Below are 14,738 nucleotides of genomic sequence, written 5' to 3' on the forward strand. Positions count from 1 at the left end.
GGCCACCGTGGCATTCAAGCCACCTCAGTCTAATGGCCTCCTTGTTTCATTAATTTAACAGTACTAAAGACACAGAGGAGGTGGCAGCTAACTTCACCTGGGTGAGCCCAGGGATTGCCATCTTGCAGAGGATGAATGGGGAGGAGTCCAGGAGAGAAAAGGAGGCCAGAAGAAAGGGGGTTTCAGGCCGAGGCAGTGGCAGGTGATATGTATGCAGGAGAGCAGAAGAGGTTTGGGAGCAAAGACTGAGCCAAACGTAGGTAGACTTGACACAAAGGAAAAGAAATAACAGGAGATGAAGCTAGAAAGCTTGGAGAAGCCCACATTGTGAAGGGCCTGTGTGCATAGCTGAGAAGCTGATCTTTCACTGCCATGAAGAGCCTTTGAAAACTTCATATAGGGGAACTAAATCTTCATTTTTGGAAACTAGCCCTGAGGACAGTAAATTGAAGGGTTGGGGGCTTAAGGTCTTAGCCCAGGGCCTCTAGAAAAAAGGCCTGAGGCAGATGCAAGTATTATTCCTTACTGGGGAAGGAGGTGCAAGGCCAGAGGCTGTAGGAGTGGAGGAGGAGGGAAGCGAGGCCAGGAGAAGCTCATGGTGACAAGATGGAGCGGACAGCCATGTTGGCTCCTGCTGAACAGACATTGCAGCATGGTCCCTGGGCGCTCTGCGCTCCTGGAAGGTTTGCAGGGAAGAACTCTACTTTGGTATAGTCTGCAGAAGAGAGAAAGAGGGGAGTTTTATTTGCCCTGCCCCCTTCTGTATTCTCATTGTCCCTGGCTCACCTCCCAGGAAACTAGTGGCCCTGTCCTTCTGGGATGCTCTTCAACATAGCAGGCCCCACGATCCCCCACTGCATCTCACAGTGTAGCTTCTGTCCTGTCTGAATGCACAGGGCAGCGTCGGTAGCATGAGCACCGACTGAGTGAGAGAGTAGGCAGTGAGCGGTGTGTGTGAGCGGCTCCCCTGCACCTTTACCTGGAGCCCATGGCGTGATTCACCCTCAGCACATTTCTGCACAACTCTTGACAGGCGGCAACAAGAGGCCTGAGGTGAATCACCTAGCTGTCAGGTCAGCTTCAAAGCTTAGAGTTCCGTTGGAAACATTTGTTTTCCTCTGATAACCTGTTTGATTTTGTTCTCATTCCTGAAATTACCTCTCTGAAGGTAATTTCTCCTTTCTGATTTGACCCGGCCTTCACAGACTTTATTATTAGCCCCTGCACATGCTTCTGAGCTTGCCCCCTTGTTGTGTTTCAAGGAGGCCCAACCTCTTCTGGGATTGATGGTGATACATGTGTTGTATCCTATATATTGTTCACTCCCCAAGCATTCGGTCCAGGAATCCCAGTCTTGCAAGTGTCTGTCTGCAGTGAGGATTCTCCAGGACAGGAACCAAGTGGGCCATTCACCCTTCTTTGTCACCCGCTGGCCAGACCTAGTTCATGGGCCTTTGGTCTATCTTCACTAGTTAGCAGCTGGCTTTTCACAAGGAAATGTCTCTTTTTGCTTAAAGGAGAGAGGCCTGGCCTGCCCAATCCCTGAACAAAAGCCCAGCAAGATGTCCTGACCGGCCTCCTTTTGGATGATAAGAATCCACCCAGAGTAGCTCAAGCAAACTGTGGGGTGGGGAAACGTTTGGGCAGCTGCTGTTATTATTACTGGAAGAATCCAGAAAGATCTGGGAAATTTAGGATAGGGAACAGCTGTGGATGGAGTGGGACCGGGTTTTCTCTCTTCTGGGTCTCTCTGTTTTCTTTTCTCACTCTATCTTATCATCTCCTTTCCTCCTCCTATCCCTTTCTTGCTCTCTCTCTGTGCCATGCTTAGAGGGGTGATGTCTAGGTCCCTATTATTACCAACTGTCTGGCTCAGTCTTCCCCTTTCCTCCTTTCAGCTCTCATCTGGTTCTCTTTCTACTTCCACCCCCCAAAACTGGCGGCTGGCTTCCTCAGAACTTGTATCTGGATCATAATTACCCAGACTCCAGCACTGAGTGACCTTTTGGCTCTATAGCCCACAGCCATCTGGCAGTGATCTCTCTGTGTACAAGACTCTGAGCTCCTGAGAGAGGCTCCTTTTGGCTCAGCTTCTCCTCCTGAGCCTGGCCACACTGCCCCAGGCTCCTGCCTAGCCTAGAGATGGGTCCCCCTTGGGTCAGGCACACCCCACCCTGGGCTGGTCAGCAGTGTCAGGGGGCAGGGTCACCAGATTTCGTCCCCACCTACCAGGGGCTGTGGATGAGGTTGGGGTCCCTGAGAAGGGGTTTTGTGGGGACAGGAGTTACCAGGTACATGTGGCACAAGAACTGTATGATAGAACCCCTCAAAGTAATTTATATCAGCGAGGTGATCTTAAATTTGTTTCAGCCTACAAATAGGAAGCCATAGTTTATAAAACTGTTTCTAGTCACCTCTGCATTAATTCAAGGGTGTACATCTCCGAAGTGATAAATTTAGTATCTTCCAGCCATACTAAACATGGCATGAAAATTAAACTTTCAGTCCACGTGTTCATTTTCTTTGTACATTAGGGGGCAGGCATGGACTTGGTTGATTCTGAACAAAATCATCTTGGTGCATAAAATGGAGAATGGGAACTAGACTTGTTTTTCCAGCCATGAAGACTTTTTTGATAATGGGGTTTGAGACATGCGTCTCACAAAATTGAGCGTCCTTTGTGATCTTCTCTACCAGGGCAGTGCCTGGCAGAGGGCAGACCCTGAATCCAGCTCAGAACTTTGTGGGGAGGCAGAAAAGTGCTGCTGCCCTCCCCCCATGAGAGCCCCTTGCCTGTCTCCAAGCTCTGTGGCTGCTGATGCCACATGCCTACATCCCTTGCAGTCTTTACTCATAAAACTGGCTATTAATACATTTTCCTGGAGTGTGTGAAAACGGGCTTAGAATGGGGGAAAAAAAAATGTGTCCCACTTTTATACAACTGGAAAACATTACAGAACTTGAATTTTTCAAATTAAAAAAAAAAAAAAGCAACCTACCAAATCCAGCCTGTGCTTCTTAGTCACACAGAAATGTGAAGAGGAAGGGAAAGTCACTTCTGCCTCACAGGTGGTTTTGATTTAGAAAATGTGCCTCGAAATTCAGTACAGAAAAGAGGTTTTGTTTTGCTTCTAATAAAAATAAAACTACTTTTGAATGTTTCAGGGTTCATCAAAGTTTACATTTAGTCTTTTTTCATTTTTGTCTACCTGGCTATTCTCATGATCTCTCCAGCTACCGAGCCAATCAATGTATATTGTGGGAAACTCTCATCTTCCCCCCAATCCGAAGTAGGTGGGATCCAGTTCTGACAACACGCGTTAATCATAACTAGAAATGCTGGCAAGAGCTGGGGATGTTTGCATTCCTCAGGGACAGCTTAGCATCTCCAGCTAAATATTTCAGCCCAACTGACTGCCTTCTCTGGGCTTTCCTTCCCCAAACATCCTCCTCCGTAAGGCAGAGGAGCCAAATGCGAAGTGTTGGGTCCCTAATAATTTACAAAGTGAGGATAATACTTTAAAATTCTTGGCCTTGAGAGGCACCTGGGTGGCTCAGTTGGCTAAGCCTCCAATTCTTGGTTTCAGCTCAGGTCATGATCTCACAGTTTGCGGGTTCGAATCCTGCATCAGGCACTGACAGCATGGAGCCTGCTAAGATTCTCTCTCCCTCTCTCTGCGCATCCCCACTCGTGCTCTCTCTCTCTCTCTCTCTCTCTCTCTCTCTCTCTCTCTCTCCCCCTCTCAAAATAAATAAACTTTAAAAAGATTAAAAAAAAAAGTTGGCCTTGAGCTATCATTGGTATTCAGTAATATACTGCTATATTTTCTGTTCTTCCTTACAGAATTGTACAGCAGCAATATGACTATGTTTGCCCTCAAAATCCAGGCATATCACTTTTAAAAGAAATATTGGGGGTCAGATTGCCAAATTCCTACAATTTCCATATTAAGAACTCCATCTCTGTGGCCTCCAGCTATGAGACAGGTTGTTAAAAGGATGAAAGAAAAAAAATGCCTTCCCCTTGTGTCCCCTCTTTAGAATAAGAAAATCTACTTGGACATTATTCACACGTACATGGAAGTGCATGCGACCGTTTATGGCTCCAGCACGAAGAATATTCCCAGTTATGTGAAAAACCATGGCATCTTAAGTGGGCGGGACCTACAGTTTCTTCTCCGAGAAACCAAGGTAGGTTTATAGGAATTTTTAAAACATCCATCAGTGATGTTTACTGGTTGTTTCTGTTGGTGTTGAAAACGGGATCAGAATCTCTCGTGCTGTCTTTTCAATGCTGTAGTAACTTACGAAGTCATTTCTGGGCAGTGGTTTTCTAGATCAGCTATAGCTTAAAAGTTCGTGAATTGTGGAAAGAGGTTGCTACAGTTGAAAGCCTGCTTACCCAGGACCTACTCCGTGCCAGGCATCAAGCGAGGGGCTGGGGATACAGTGGCAAACAGAAAAGGTAAGGTCCTGTCTTGAGGGTCAGACCTTGTGATAAAGAAGCAGCTTTCACAGCAAGCCTGGGGTGCTCAGCTCCCCTACCTCTTTAATCAACATCGCTCAAGGAATCGGGCCACCAAGTGGCTTTTCTTGCACCTCTTCATTCACAGATTTGTACTGGACCCTGAAGAAGTTCAGATGGGGGAAGAGTCCCTTCAGGCTCTGGGAGCAGGGAAGACACTGTGAAAGATGTGGGAGATGAACAATTGGCGGGTGGGGGGCAGGTGATACCCAGGACACACAAGAAGGAGAGTCAAGTGGTGGAGACAGAGATGACACATTCAGGAGAGAGCCACAAAGCAACCCAGCTGCTCTATTGCTGGGAAATAGTGGAAGGTAACTTTTGGTAAGGAGCTGAGGGACTGGTTGTCCCAAGCATAGACCCTAGTGTGTAGGCAGCTTCAGACCCCATGATGCAGGCAGCCGGGGGAGCCACTGAGCGAGGTCTATTTTAGTGACATGCTGAATGCGTTGTTTTGAACCGGTGCCTGTAATTCTGCCATGAAAGTACCAAATGATGTTAGGGACTTGCAAATAAACCAGAGTTTGGCCTTAAAGGGCCAGACCTAGTGCAAGGGATGTAAGAGTAAGAAAGCCAGTGTGAGCCCTGCCTTGAAGCATAGGGACAGCTTATTACCAACAGTGATTTTCTCAGTTCTGGGCCTTGACTGGCTGTGTTTTCATTTTTAAGGTAGCAGGGAGGCTGAGTGGGTGAGAGGCTCTGTGGCTTAATAGCGACTTTTTATCATTTTATGATACTTGGATTTGGGAGAGCATATTCACATATGCTGCCTTGTTTGATTCTCACAAACAAAGCCATAGATGGGGAAGGTACTGTTAACTTCATTTTAAACAGCAGAAAGTAGGCTAGAGCATTTGGCTTGCTCACAGTCACTGACTTTGCCTGGACAGGGTGACCCTTACACATGATTTTTTTTTTTTTATTGCAAATTAAAGGTCTGTTAGGCCCTCAAGGCACCATCCTCCTGAATAAACACCCAAACTGGAGAACATTTATTGGACACTCCCTTCCCAACAGAATAAGCATCTCTCTCCTGCCTCAGTTTCTCCATATGTAACTGCATTTGATCCTTTCTATCTCTAAGTCATTCGTGTGGTGCCATGAATAAAATAGATGGATGAATTATTTATCTCCTTGGCCAAAGATCTGGTTTGTATTTATTAAGATTTCATTTCCTTACAAGGTCATCTGTAGTCTGATGCTCGTGTGTGGCAACCCCGGAGTGAAGTGTGTTCCCCACTTTGCACTCTTGGCTTTCTGTTCTTTTTCTGTCTCAGGATGACATTTTAGAATCGTGACGATGTCCGGGCCCTTTAGTGGCAATGCTATTTTTGCCATTTGCCTCATTTTACTTCTCCCCACATCAGCTGGTGGAAAAAGCTCGAGCCTCTTTAAAATTACATTTGGCAACGCTGGCTCTCCACAGCGTGTCATTACTGTCTCGCGCACTCCTATTAACCCAGCCTCGTGAATGTCTTACTCAGCCTTGGAAGTTTTAAAAGAACCCGGACTTACCTACCATCCATTTACCCTGTCAGAGAATGGGGAATAGGCCGAAGCAGAGGCCGCTGATATCCCAGGGAGGAAAAGAGAAGAGGCTTGGAATATCCGGGCCGTGATGTCAGAGACTGCCTAACAGCCAAGGACTGCAGACCGAATTTTGAGTGTGAGGGGCATATATTTATCCTTGAAAAACGGGTGCCTTCACAGGATGTCACTGATCCCATTTTGTATTGCCTGTTTGTCTGACTAGAATATATTAAAGCCCTCCGAGTGGAATTATGGCTAAAACAGTTGGCAAATATGATGGAAATGAGGCACTGTGTTGCCGAGACTCCCCTTATACCCAGAACACAGCAGCAGGCACTAAAATGAATGGATCTTGGGCTTTGAAATAATGACACTAAAGACCAGTCAGGCTTTGCATTTATAACCCTTTCTGCCTCTAACTCCTTCCTCTGTGTCTCTGAGCAATTTAAAAGCGATTTATTCCAATCCATGTTGAAAGTGGAGAACTGGAGACACAGAGAAGTAAATGTCGGTAGAACAAATGGGATTCACACGCTCCTCGGGCTCACTGGAGAGGAAAGCGAGTCTGGTGCTGCTTCAGGTTTGGAGACGGGCTGAACTGACTGATGTTTAATCAGCTCCTCACTTATTATTTTTCTTTATGAGACGTCTTTGAAGCCCTGCACCCAGGCCCAGGAAACCCTTTGCTCAGCAATATTTCGCCCTGGCATGCCACAGGGGCCCATGTGTCATCAGCAGAGTCCGGCTGCCGGGAGCCTATGAAGATGGAGGAATTTGGTGTGACACTAAAAAGGGGCTAAAAGAGCCAGGGAGTTGTTGAATCTAAAAGACTCTTCTAACAGGCATATAAATTTGGATGCATTAATTATTTATCGGCAGACTATAGACAAGGCTTTCAGTCCAGCAGACTCCGGGAGTGCAGTTGAAGCCAGCACAGGGTGGCATGTTTTTATTTTGGGGTTAAGTCCTCATCGCTTTTGATGTGATTTCTTTCTTCTTCCTAATTTTAGCCTCTTCATGTCCACCTCCTCCCCAGTCTTAGCATGGGAAGCTCCTGATAGTATGGAGCATTCCTATCCTGTATTAGATTGGAGGCACATTTGGAGTGAGCCGCAAGAGAACGTATTTTTCTACAGTAAAAGCCGAGAGCAAATTCTGGCTGTGGCAAACAAGCAGGGAAAGCCACTGCTGTCTGTGGTGTTACCCTTGGTACCCAGACCTCTGGCCATTCACCCTCCAGCACTTGGGTGGGTCATGACCTGTTTCCCTAATCTATCAGCTCATCAGCTTAGCTGTGGAACTCACTTAGAAGCCTGGGCAGGATTAGAGGATATGCAGTATATGCTGTCCCTTTTCCATACCATCCCCAGCTCTGGCACCCACCTCCCCCGCCCCCATCAACCATGACTTTTCCCATGAGCTTGGATATAGTTGCCCAGTCTCTCAAGAATCCAGGGCTACCACCCTTGGAACCAGACTCTCATGCAGTTCCATGATGGCAGAGGGGCTTTGCTTGTTCTGTTTACAAGTACATCTTCAATATCTAGAACAGTGCCTAGCTTGTAGAAGGCTTTCAGATAATTATATAAAGAATGAAGGAAAGAGTCAAGATGAAATCCATTAGCCATCTGGGATCTTGGGACCATGCCCGAAAAACTGAGTTCTTGCTTTGCTCATGAATCACGCACCTAAATCTCCAAGACTTCCACAGCAAGCGACGCTGTCCTTCTGACACTGCACGCCTGCCTCTCCATGGTATTGCCTACACATCACACAGGTGTCGCCTGTGAGGGAGAGCCCAAGGGCTTACTTACCGACAGAGCAGTCCACGTTCCGTCTCAGATGCTGAAATATTCACCCTCAGACAGTCAAGGAGGCTTCATCTTATGGCCAGTATCTAAGGTTATTCCTATTCCAGCCAGATGGGGAAAACATTTTGTATACACATGTAATCCTCTCTCCCTCTTTCCCTCCCACGTATGTATGTACAACTGCACAGTTGTAGCGAGATGATTCAGTACTTGCTCTGACTTCAAGGACAAAAGTGCATCCGCACACTCAAATACACACGAAAACATTCAACATCTCTTCATCCTCATGAAGACACATGACTGCTGGAAAGATCTCATCTATTAGTATTTATTCTTTTGCTCATTTTCCCTACTGAATACATTCCAGGCCTCATTCCAGGCATTCTTGCTACAGGGATGACTAAGGAGTTTTGCCCAAGACGAGCATACAGGCATGGTAGAGGAGACCAGCACAGAAACTGGGGACTATAGCAATGCAAAAAGTGCACAGGTAGAGGTAGTAATAATAAAAAATAGTAATACCGACGTAGAACTTCTGGGATATTATAAGCAGGCTCAACCATTTAGTTGTGTAAAATGTTGCACCGTGACTTGTGAAGCCACTCATATAAGAGGATGAGCCTGCTCCTGGAGGACAGGAACTGATTATCAGCCACATTTTAACACAGCGCATCTGTGTCATCATGGTGCACATGACCGTGGGGATTTATTATGGCAGTGACAGCCATTTTCTCTCACCCTCACCTGTGCCTTCTCCATGAATTATCTCTTATCATGAAAGTCCTCTGTGCTCAGTACTATGAGAGCCCATCCTTAATGTGACGTGAATAGGCCTGTTGTGCTGCCTCGCACCTTCTAATGGTAAACATTTCATGCTGTCATGGCGGAAGATGGACAACATCCACAGTTATCAATTTACCCAAATATTTGCTTACCCCCCCCCCCCCACCATCTCCATCTCCAAGTCAGTGCATGTATAGTGAAATGTAGCACATTGGATTATGAACTGGGGTTTCCAAATGACTGAAGTGTATGAACTTTTGGTTTTGATATTGTGGTTTGTGTTTGGTTGTGTTCTGTTTCATTTCTGAAAGGCTGCTTAGAAAACAAGGATAATCTGGGTGTCTACCCAGTGAGCTGGTCTCCAGGAAATAGCCTCTGACATAGCAGCTGACTCTGACAAACTTTGGGCACTTAAACATACTTGACACGTATCGTTGTCTTGTCTCCTTTGCCTTTCTACCTCTTCACAAGAGAATCTTTTTGTAGTTTAGGTTAGGGGCTTGGGGAGCCCATGAGAAGGTGTAACCAAACCTGTATGGAAGAGATTTTGGCCACTGTTGTTTCTTCATCATCAAGTACAAAAGGGAAGACACATGTCCAGAAAAGGACCCTTCAGGCCACTTGAAGGCATAACCTCTCAGGAGAATACATTTCCTCCACAATCAGCCATTGTATGGATTCTTTTTAAAGATATAAAATGTATACCTATTACCAAAAATCCGGGGATTTCCAATCATTACATGAAGAATAAACAAGTAAGGCTTAGCAATCATACATGCTCATGGGACTGGCCTTTCCATGAGGCAGTCACTGTAAACCATGTCTGCTTCCTCTTCTAATGGCCGTCTCTCCCTTTTTTTCTAAAAAGTCCAGCTACTTTATGAAACAGTGAGAATTCGTAAATACACATGCAGGTGCTGAACATTGTGTAAAACCCACAACCACAACTCGGGCACACCTAAACCCCAGCTAAACAATACAAGGTCACATACATGCAGCTGCATGAAGTTGAATCTGGTTTTGAATTTGGACTACTGTTCAGTGAACGTTTACTTCAGTTCCAAACCTTGAAATACATCATGTGCATGAAATACCTCATTTAAGCCTCACACCTGCCCCGTGAAGTAACTATTATTTTCACCATTTTACATATGAATAAACAGTGTAGAGAGCTTGCGTGACCTTGACTCCGGTCCCATAGCTGGAGAGAATGTTATAAATGGACCTCCGATAATCCATAGGAAGTGGCAGGTAATGCTTTCCCTCAGTTACAGAACTAGGAAGTGAGCTGGTCAGGATTTGAACTTTGGTCTGCAGTTAGACCCCGTACAGTTATTTACCACATTGTCCTGATCACTGGGCCAATATTCAGTTTATTGGATAAGCTGAGATTGATTCGTTGCTCAAACTCCCTCCCGAGCCACTCTGCCAATTTAGCTAGTTCAAACTAGTCAGAAAAGCTTATGTTGAGAGTGTGTCTTCTATTTTGGATTATCCTGCTGTTCCCCATCAAGAGTGACTGGAAACTGGCTAAACCCATGTAGAGTCTTCCTATGAGCCACCTTTATCCGTGTTGAAAGGAGTCCATGTTAACTACTCCAGTTAAGGGTTTAAAACAATTGTTTCTCCTTTCACACAGAGTAATAAGACTGAGTGGTTTTACCGAACCGTTTGTCAACATGTAGGAATGTCCCAATCCTATGCTGTGAATAAAATCTGTGGTGCTGCATCCATTCTCTTTTAATAGTACTTCAAAAACTTAATTTCAGAGCATTTAATCCCTGGATTTAGAACTGCTTATTGAGGGCACCTGGGCGGCTCAGTCGATTGAGCGTCCAACTTCAATTCAGGTCATGATCTCACGGCTCGAGAGTTGAGCCCCGTGTTGGGCTCTGTGCTGACAGCTCAGAGCCTGGAGCCTGCTTCAGATTCTGTCTCCTTCTCTCTCTCTGCCCTTCCCCTGCTTGATCTCTCTGTCTCTCTGTCTCTATCTCAAATGTAAAAAAGTAAACATTAAAAAATGTAAAAAAAAAAAAAAAAAAAAATGCTTACGGATGGGACAGAGTTGCAGCCGTGAAGATGTTCTGTCATCTGGAATATCCTCATTAGATTCTGGGCTTCTGCAGGCCAGATGAAGTATAAATAAAATATGCCCAGTTTCCTCCTGAAAAGTTAAGCCTCTGTGCTTGAATGCATTCTTAATGGTGTGTCTGTTGCCCCCATGCTAAAGATATCTGTAGGGAGCACAATGGAAGCTGGGGACTAGGGGAAAGGAAATTTACTGTGGTAAAGGCACCAGTGTGGCAAGGCCATGGCATTCAGAAGTTTACGGGATGTTCTTTGGTGGTGATGAACTCTCTCTGCCTATGCTGTTGTGATTCAAACCTCAAGTGTGTTATTTGACCTTAATACATCTGCTCCATTATAACGTCACAGGTAATGAGTACACGGGAAGCAAGAAAAAATTGCTTATTGACAGAAGTGACAAAGAACTGTTATTTTGGTGTTTCCAAGTCCTGCATTTCCTGCAATCCTAATTAGTGTGACGAGAAAACTCGTTGCCAAGAAATTGTATGGTATTTGCTTAAGCTTCATTCTAAAATTGTGAGGCTTTGGAGAGTTAGCCCAAAATGTTTACTTTATGTGTCCTGAGATATTTTGATGCCAGCAGGGCAGCAAAGATGGTGCAAATTGTTATTCAGATATCATTAAGCCTAGGTCACATTCAAGTCCATTAAACAACAGCTTCAAATCCTTTTAATTAATTAATGGGTTCAGATTGGTTGGTCTGAAGGAGCTAATTACATTTTTTTCCCAGGATTTTCTATTTAAATAGACAATCATTGTGCTTCCTGCATTTCCTCCAAAGTTCTTTGCAATTTAGAGTTGATGAAGGTATCAGCACTTTATGGCAGGCCCTGATTTTCAGAGGTCAGGACTCACTGTAGGCTCAGGTCTCTGGCTAAACCCACAGAGACCCCTGTCTGCATGTTCCAGCACCTTTCTTCTCAGAGTCAAAAGGATCTGGAAACCCTGTGTTTTCCTGTACCCAGCCACCACCTGAGAGAGGTCATCTTTCCCCTGGGGAGATCTTTCCCAAATTCTGATAGGGAGCAGATCACAGAGCTCAAAAGCCTGAAGGATGGTAACCCTGGATTCTTCATATTTAACAAAGCTGTGATCTCTTGGGACTAGTCCTTCCCACTCTTGCCTTCCATTTCTCCTGCTGCTGTCAGGCGTCCGCCCCCCATTCCCACCCCTGAGCCACATGCTCAGGCCACACCCTGTATGCTTAAGTTCTCTTTGATAATCTCACTCCTTTCAGCTACTTAGTAAGAATAAAGAACATCCAGAAAAAGGGCCTCCAGATGGTGGTGGAAATGCCCCTTAAATCCTCTATCTTCCAGGCTCCTGCTAACAAAGTGTTCCTCACCCCCATGTCTCCAGTGGATCTGCCCAAGGGGAAATGCCCCCAGCCAATAGTGGGAGCTCTGCTGGCCACTCAGAGCCTCTCTCCCCAGTTTACCCAGTGGATGTCCCTGATGGTATATTTGGTCATGTCAAGGTTTACAAGAAACAAAAGGATAAAACAAGCAAAAAAAAAAAAAAAAAAAAAGTTAACTACCCTGTTTCGTGCAAAAAACCATACAGTCATAGGATAGGGAGTCTAGCCACAAAACCTGGGATTTTGTTTCTTGTCCCAGAAAAACTCCTGTGGGGGCTCCGTGATTCTCCTGTATGCCCAGCAGGTGCCAGCTCAGTGTTCAGTCCTGGAATTGAGTGCCCAGCACATACTTTCTGCATCTCTCAGTGGTGCCCAGGGAACCTGGCAGCTTGGACTCCAGTCTCCCCAGACAGAACCATTCTAAGTAACAGTTGATTTTAGCAGCTGCAAAAGATAGAATTGTTGGGGAGAGGGCTCCAGGAAAGGAGAATCAGGCATGCGATATATCCAGTTCACTAATATCCTTCCCTCTCGGGGGGGCCTGGCTGTGTGGGTGTTCCTCAGTGATGGCAGAAGGAACGATACCCTGGGGCCCAGTTATCCTTTGGCGATTGATATGCCCTTGGAGGCTGGAGTGATCTCAGCATTGGCTCCTTGGTGTGGTAGGGAGATCTCAAATCTCACCAAGCCCAGACTTGGACCCTGCCGTCGATAACTTACAGCTCTCCAGCAGTGTAAAAGGTCCCGAGAGGGGGAGATGCAGTGAGGCACTTCCCTGAGATGCCGTTTCATTTTTGGACCCAGGAACCATTGCCAGGGAGCTGCAGCAAGGCCCCTTTGTCCCAGCAGCTCTGAGCTAGTTTGCGCGAGGACTTGAAGAGTGTGTTTTTGCCGCCATCTATTGTCTGCCATTGGGAAAGCAGACTGCTGGCTGCCCATTTAGCCACTCAGCACCCTCTCCCCTCGACTGAGGGGGGAGATAAAAACAAAGTTGTTGGTGTCCCCCAGTGAAAACCCCATTATGAAAACCTGTGTTTACTGACCTACCATCATTTTAAAGCAGCTCCGTTTGAACTGTAATCAAACCACCAAGTGACCTTTCTGTCCCTCCACCCAGCATCACTGAAAGGGCCTGTTGTTCCTTTGCTTCAATGAAGAAACCTTCTGTTTAGTTAAGCAAGTGTTTTTCCAGTCATGTCTCCTGGTGAGTTACAGAAAGATTATTGTTGGGTCTTGGTTTTTGTTGTTGTTTTTTATTCTTTTAATACCCCCACCTCCGTACCTCCTCAACCGCCCACCTCCCCCGCAGCCCCCTCCACGCATATTTCTTCACTTTTGTTTTTGTTTTTTTTTTTTGTTTTTATTTTTACAAAGGAGGAGAACATAATGAGCTGAGCAGCTTCATGATCCTGTAAAGGACTCTGGTACTGTTTTGTAGTTCCTGATGTGAGCTGCCTTCTCTTCACCACCACTACCCCCCATCCCCGCCTAGGGTCTGGGAACCTTCCAGAGTCTCTGGGCCTTCCACATGGGAATGAAGCACAGAAGAGCCCCCTGTGAGCCAGGGACGCCAGTCCAGGGAGCCAGTCCTGACTGATGTGTTTATATGTGGTGTGCTTTTCTGTGTTACAGTTGTTTGTTGGACTCGGGTTCCCTTATGAGGGCCCAGCTCCCCTGGAGGCCATCGCAAATGGATGTGCTTTTCTGAATCCCAAGTTCAGCCCACCCAAAAGCAGCAAAAACACAGACTTTTTCATTGGCAAGCCAACACTGAGAGAGGTAAGCATCTATCAAAACAATCATTCTACTTTCAACAATATGAATACCAGCTACTTACTGAGTGCTAGGAGCCCATTCAGATCCCCTAACGTTGGGCTGTTGGTATCATCAACCTCACTGGACATAGTTGGACGGAAGGAGGAGGCGGAGGATGGGCAGGGGCTCAGGGAGGAATGGCCGATGCTGTCTCCTAACTTGGTGGTGGCACAGCCAGGACTTGCATCCAATTCTGTCCCTCTGTGAACTGTGGCGTCTTTCCACTCTGCCTCAGCCCTCTCCTAAGGCACGCAGACATCTCCAGCCTTCTAAGTAACTGAGCTCTGACTTTCTGAATGTTTAGAATTTTTTGAATAAAGAAATCAACTGGCTAATGTGTATTTTTGAAGAACCAGCTCCCACGATAGGCTGTGGGGAATAAAGGGTGGGCAGTGGAGTCCATAACTGTCAACCTTGAGAGACTGAAGTCATGTGCCTGGTATTGTAGGCCACCATCAGGAGGCACCGTTCTGATGCTTGAACTGTTTGCAGAAGCCTTATTTGAATTGCTTTCAGAGATCCTCTTGAAAATCCATAGTGGGTGATGAATCACCACTGAAGGCAGTTGGATTCGATTTGGGGCAATAAACAAGTCATTTAGAGCATGTGAGTTATCAAGCTGGGTGTTTCTGTATCTAGTCAGAAACAGGTGTGTGCAAGAAACCGTAAGATTGATTTTCTTATTATTTCTGTGGCTCTGTGGGCTGCTCACGAGGAGGAGACCTCTATGAGCTAAAGTCCTTAGATTGCCCCTGTCATTTGGGGCTTTCTACTGGGGGACGACACAGGTGGAAACCCATGACATAGATGCAATATAGCAGCACTATTA

At 46.0% G+C, this 14,738-nt stretch overlaps 1 protein-coding gene across 9 annotated transcripts in view; it reads left to right on the top strand.

Annotated features, from left to right (window-relative positions):
• Positions 1-14,738, top strand: part of MGAT5 (alpha-1,6-mannosylglycoprotein 6-beta-N-acetylglucosaminyltransferase) — a 338,022-nt gene that overhangs the window by 287,905 nt on the left and 35,379 nt on the right. For all 9 annotated transcript variants that reach the window (XM_053214934.1, XM_053214936.1, XM_053214932.1 and 6 more), the window contains 2 exons: positions 4,042-4,191; positions 13,727-13,873. In XM_053214934.1, coding sequence (XP_053070909.1) covers positions 4,042-4,191; positions 13,727-13,873 — 297 coding nt within the window. The remainder of the gene's footprint in view (positions 1-4,041; positions 4,192-13,726; positions 13,874-14,738) is intronic.

This window comes from Acinonyx jubatus, chromosome C1 (assembly GCF_027475565.1).
Source record: "Acinonyx jubatus isolate Ajub_Pintada_27869175 chromosome C1, VMU_Ajub_asm_v1.0, whole genome shotgun sequence".
Classification (NCBI taxonomy): Eukaryota; Metazoa; Chordata; class Mammalia; order Carnivora; family Felidae; genus Acinonyx; species Acinonyx jubatus.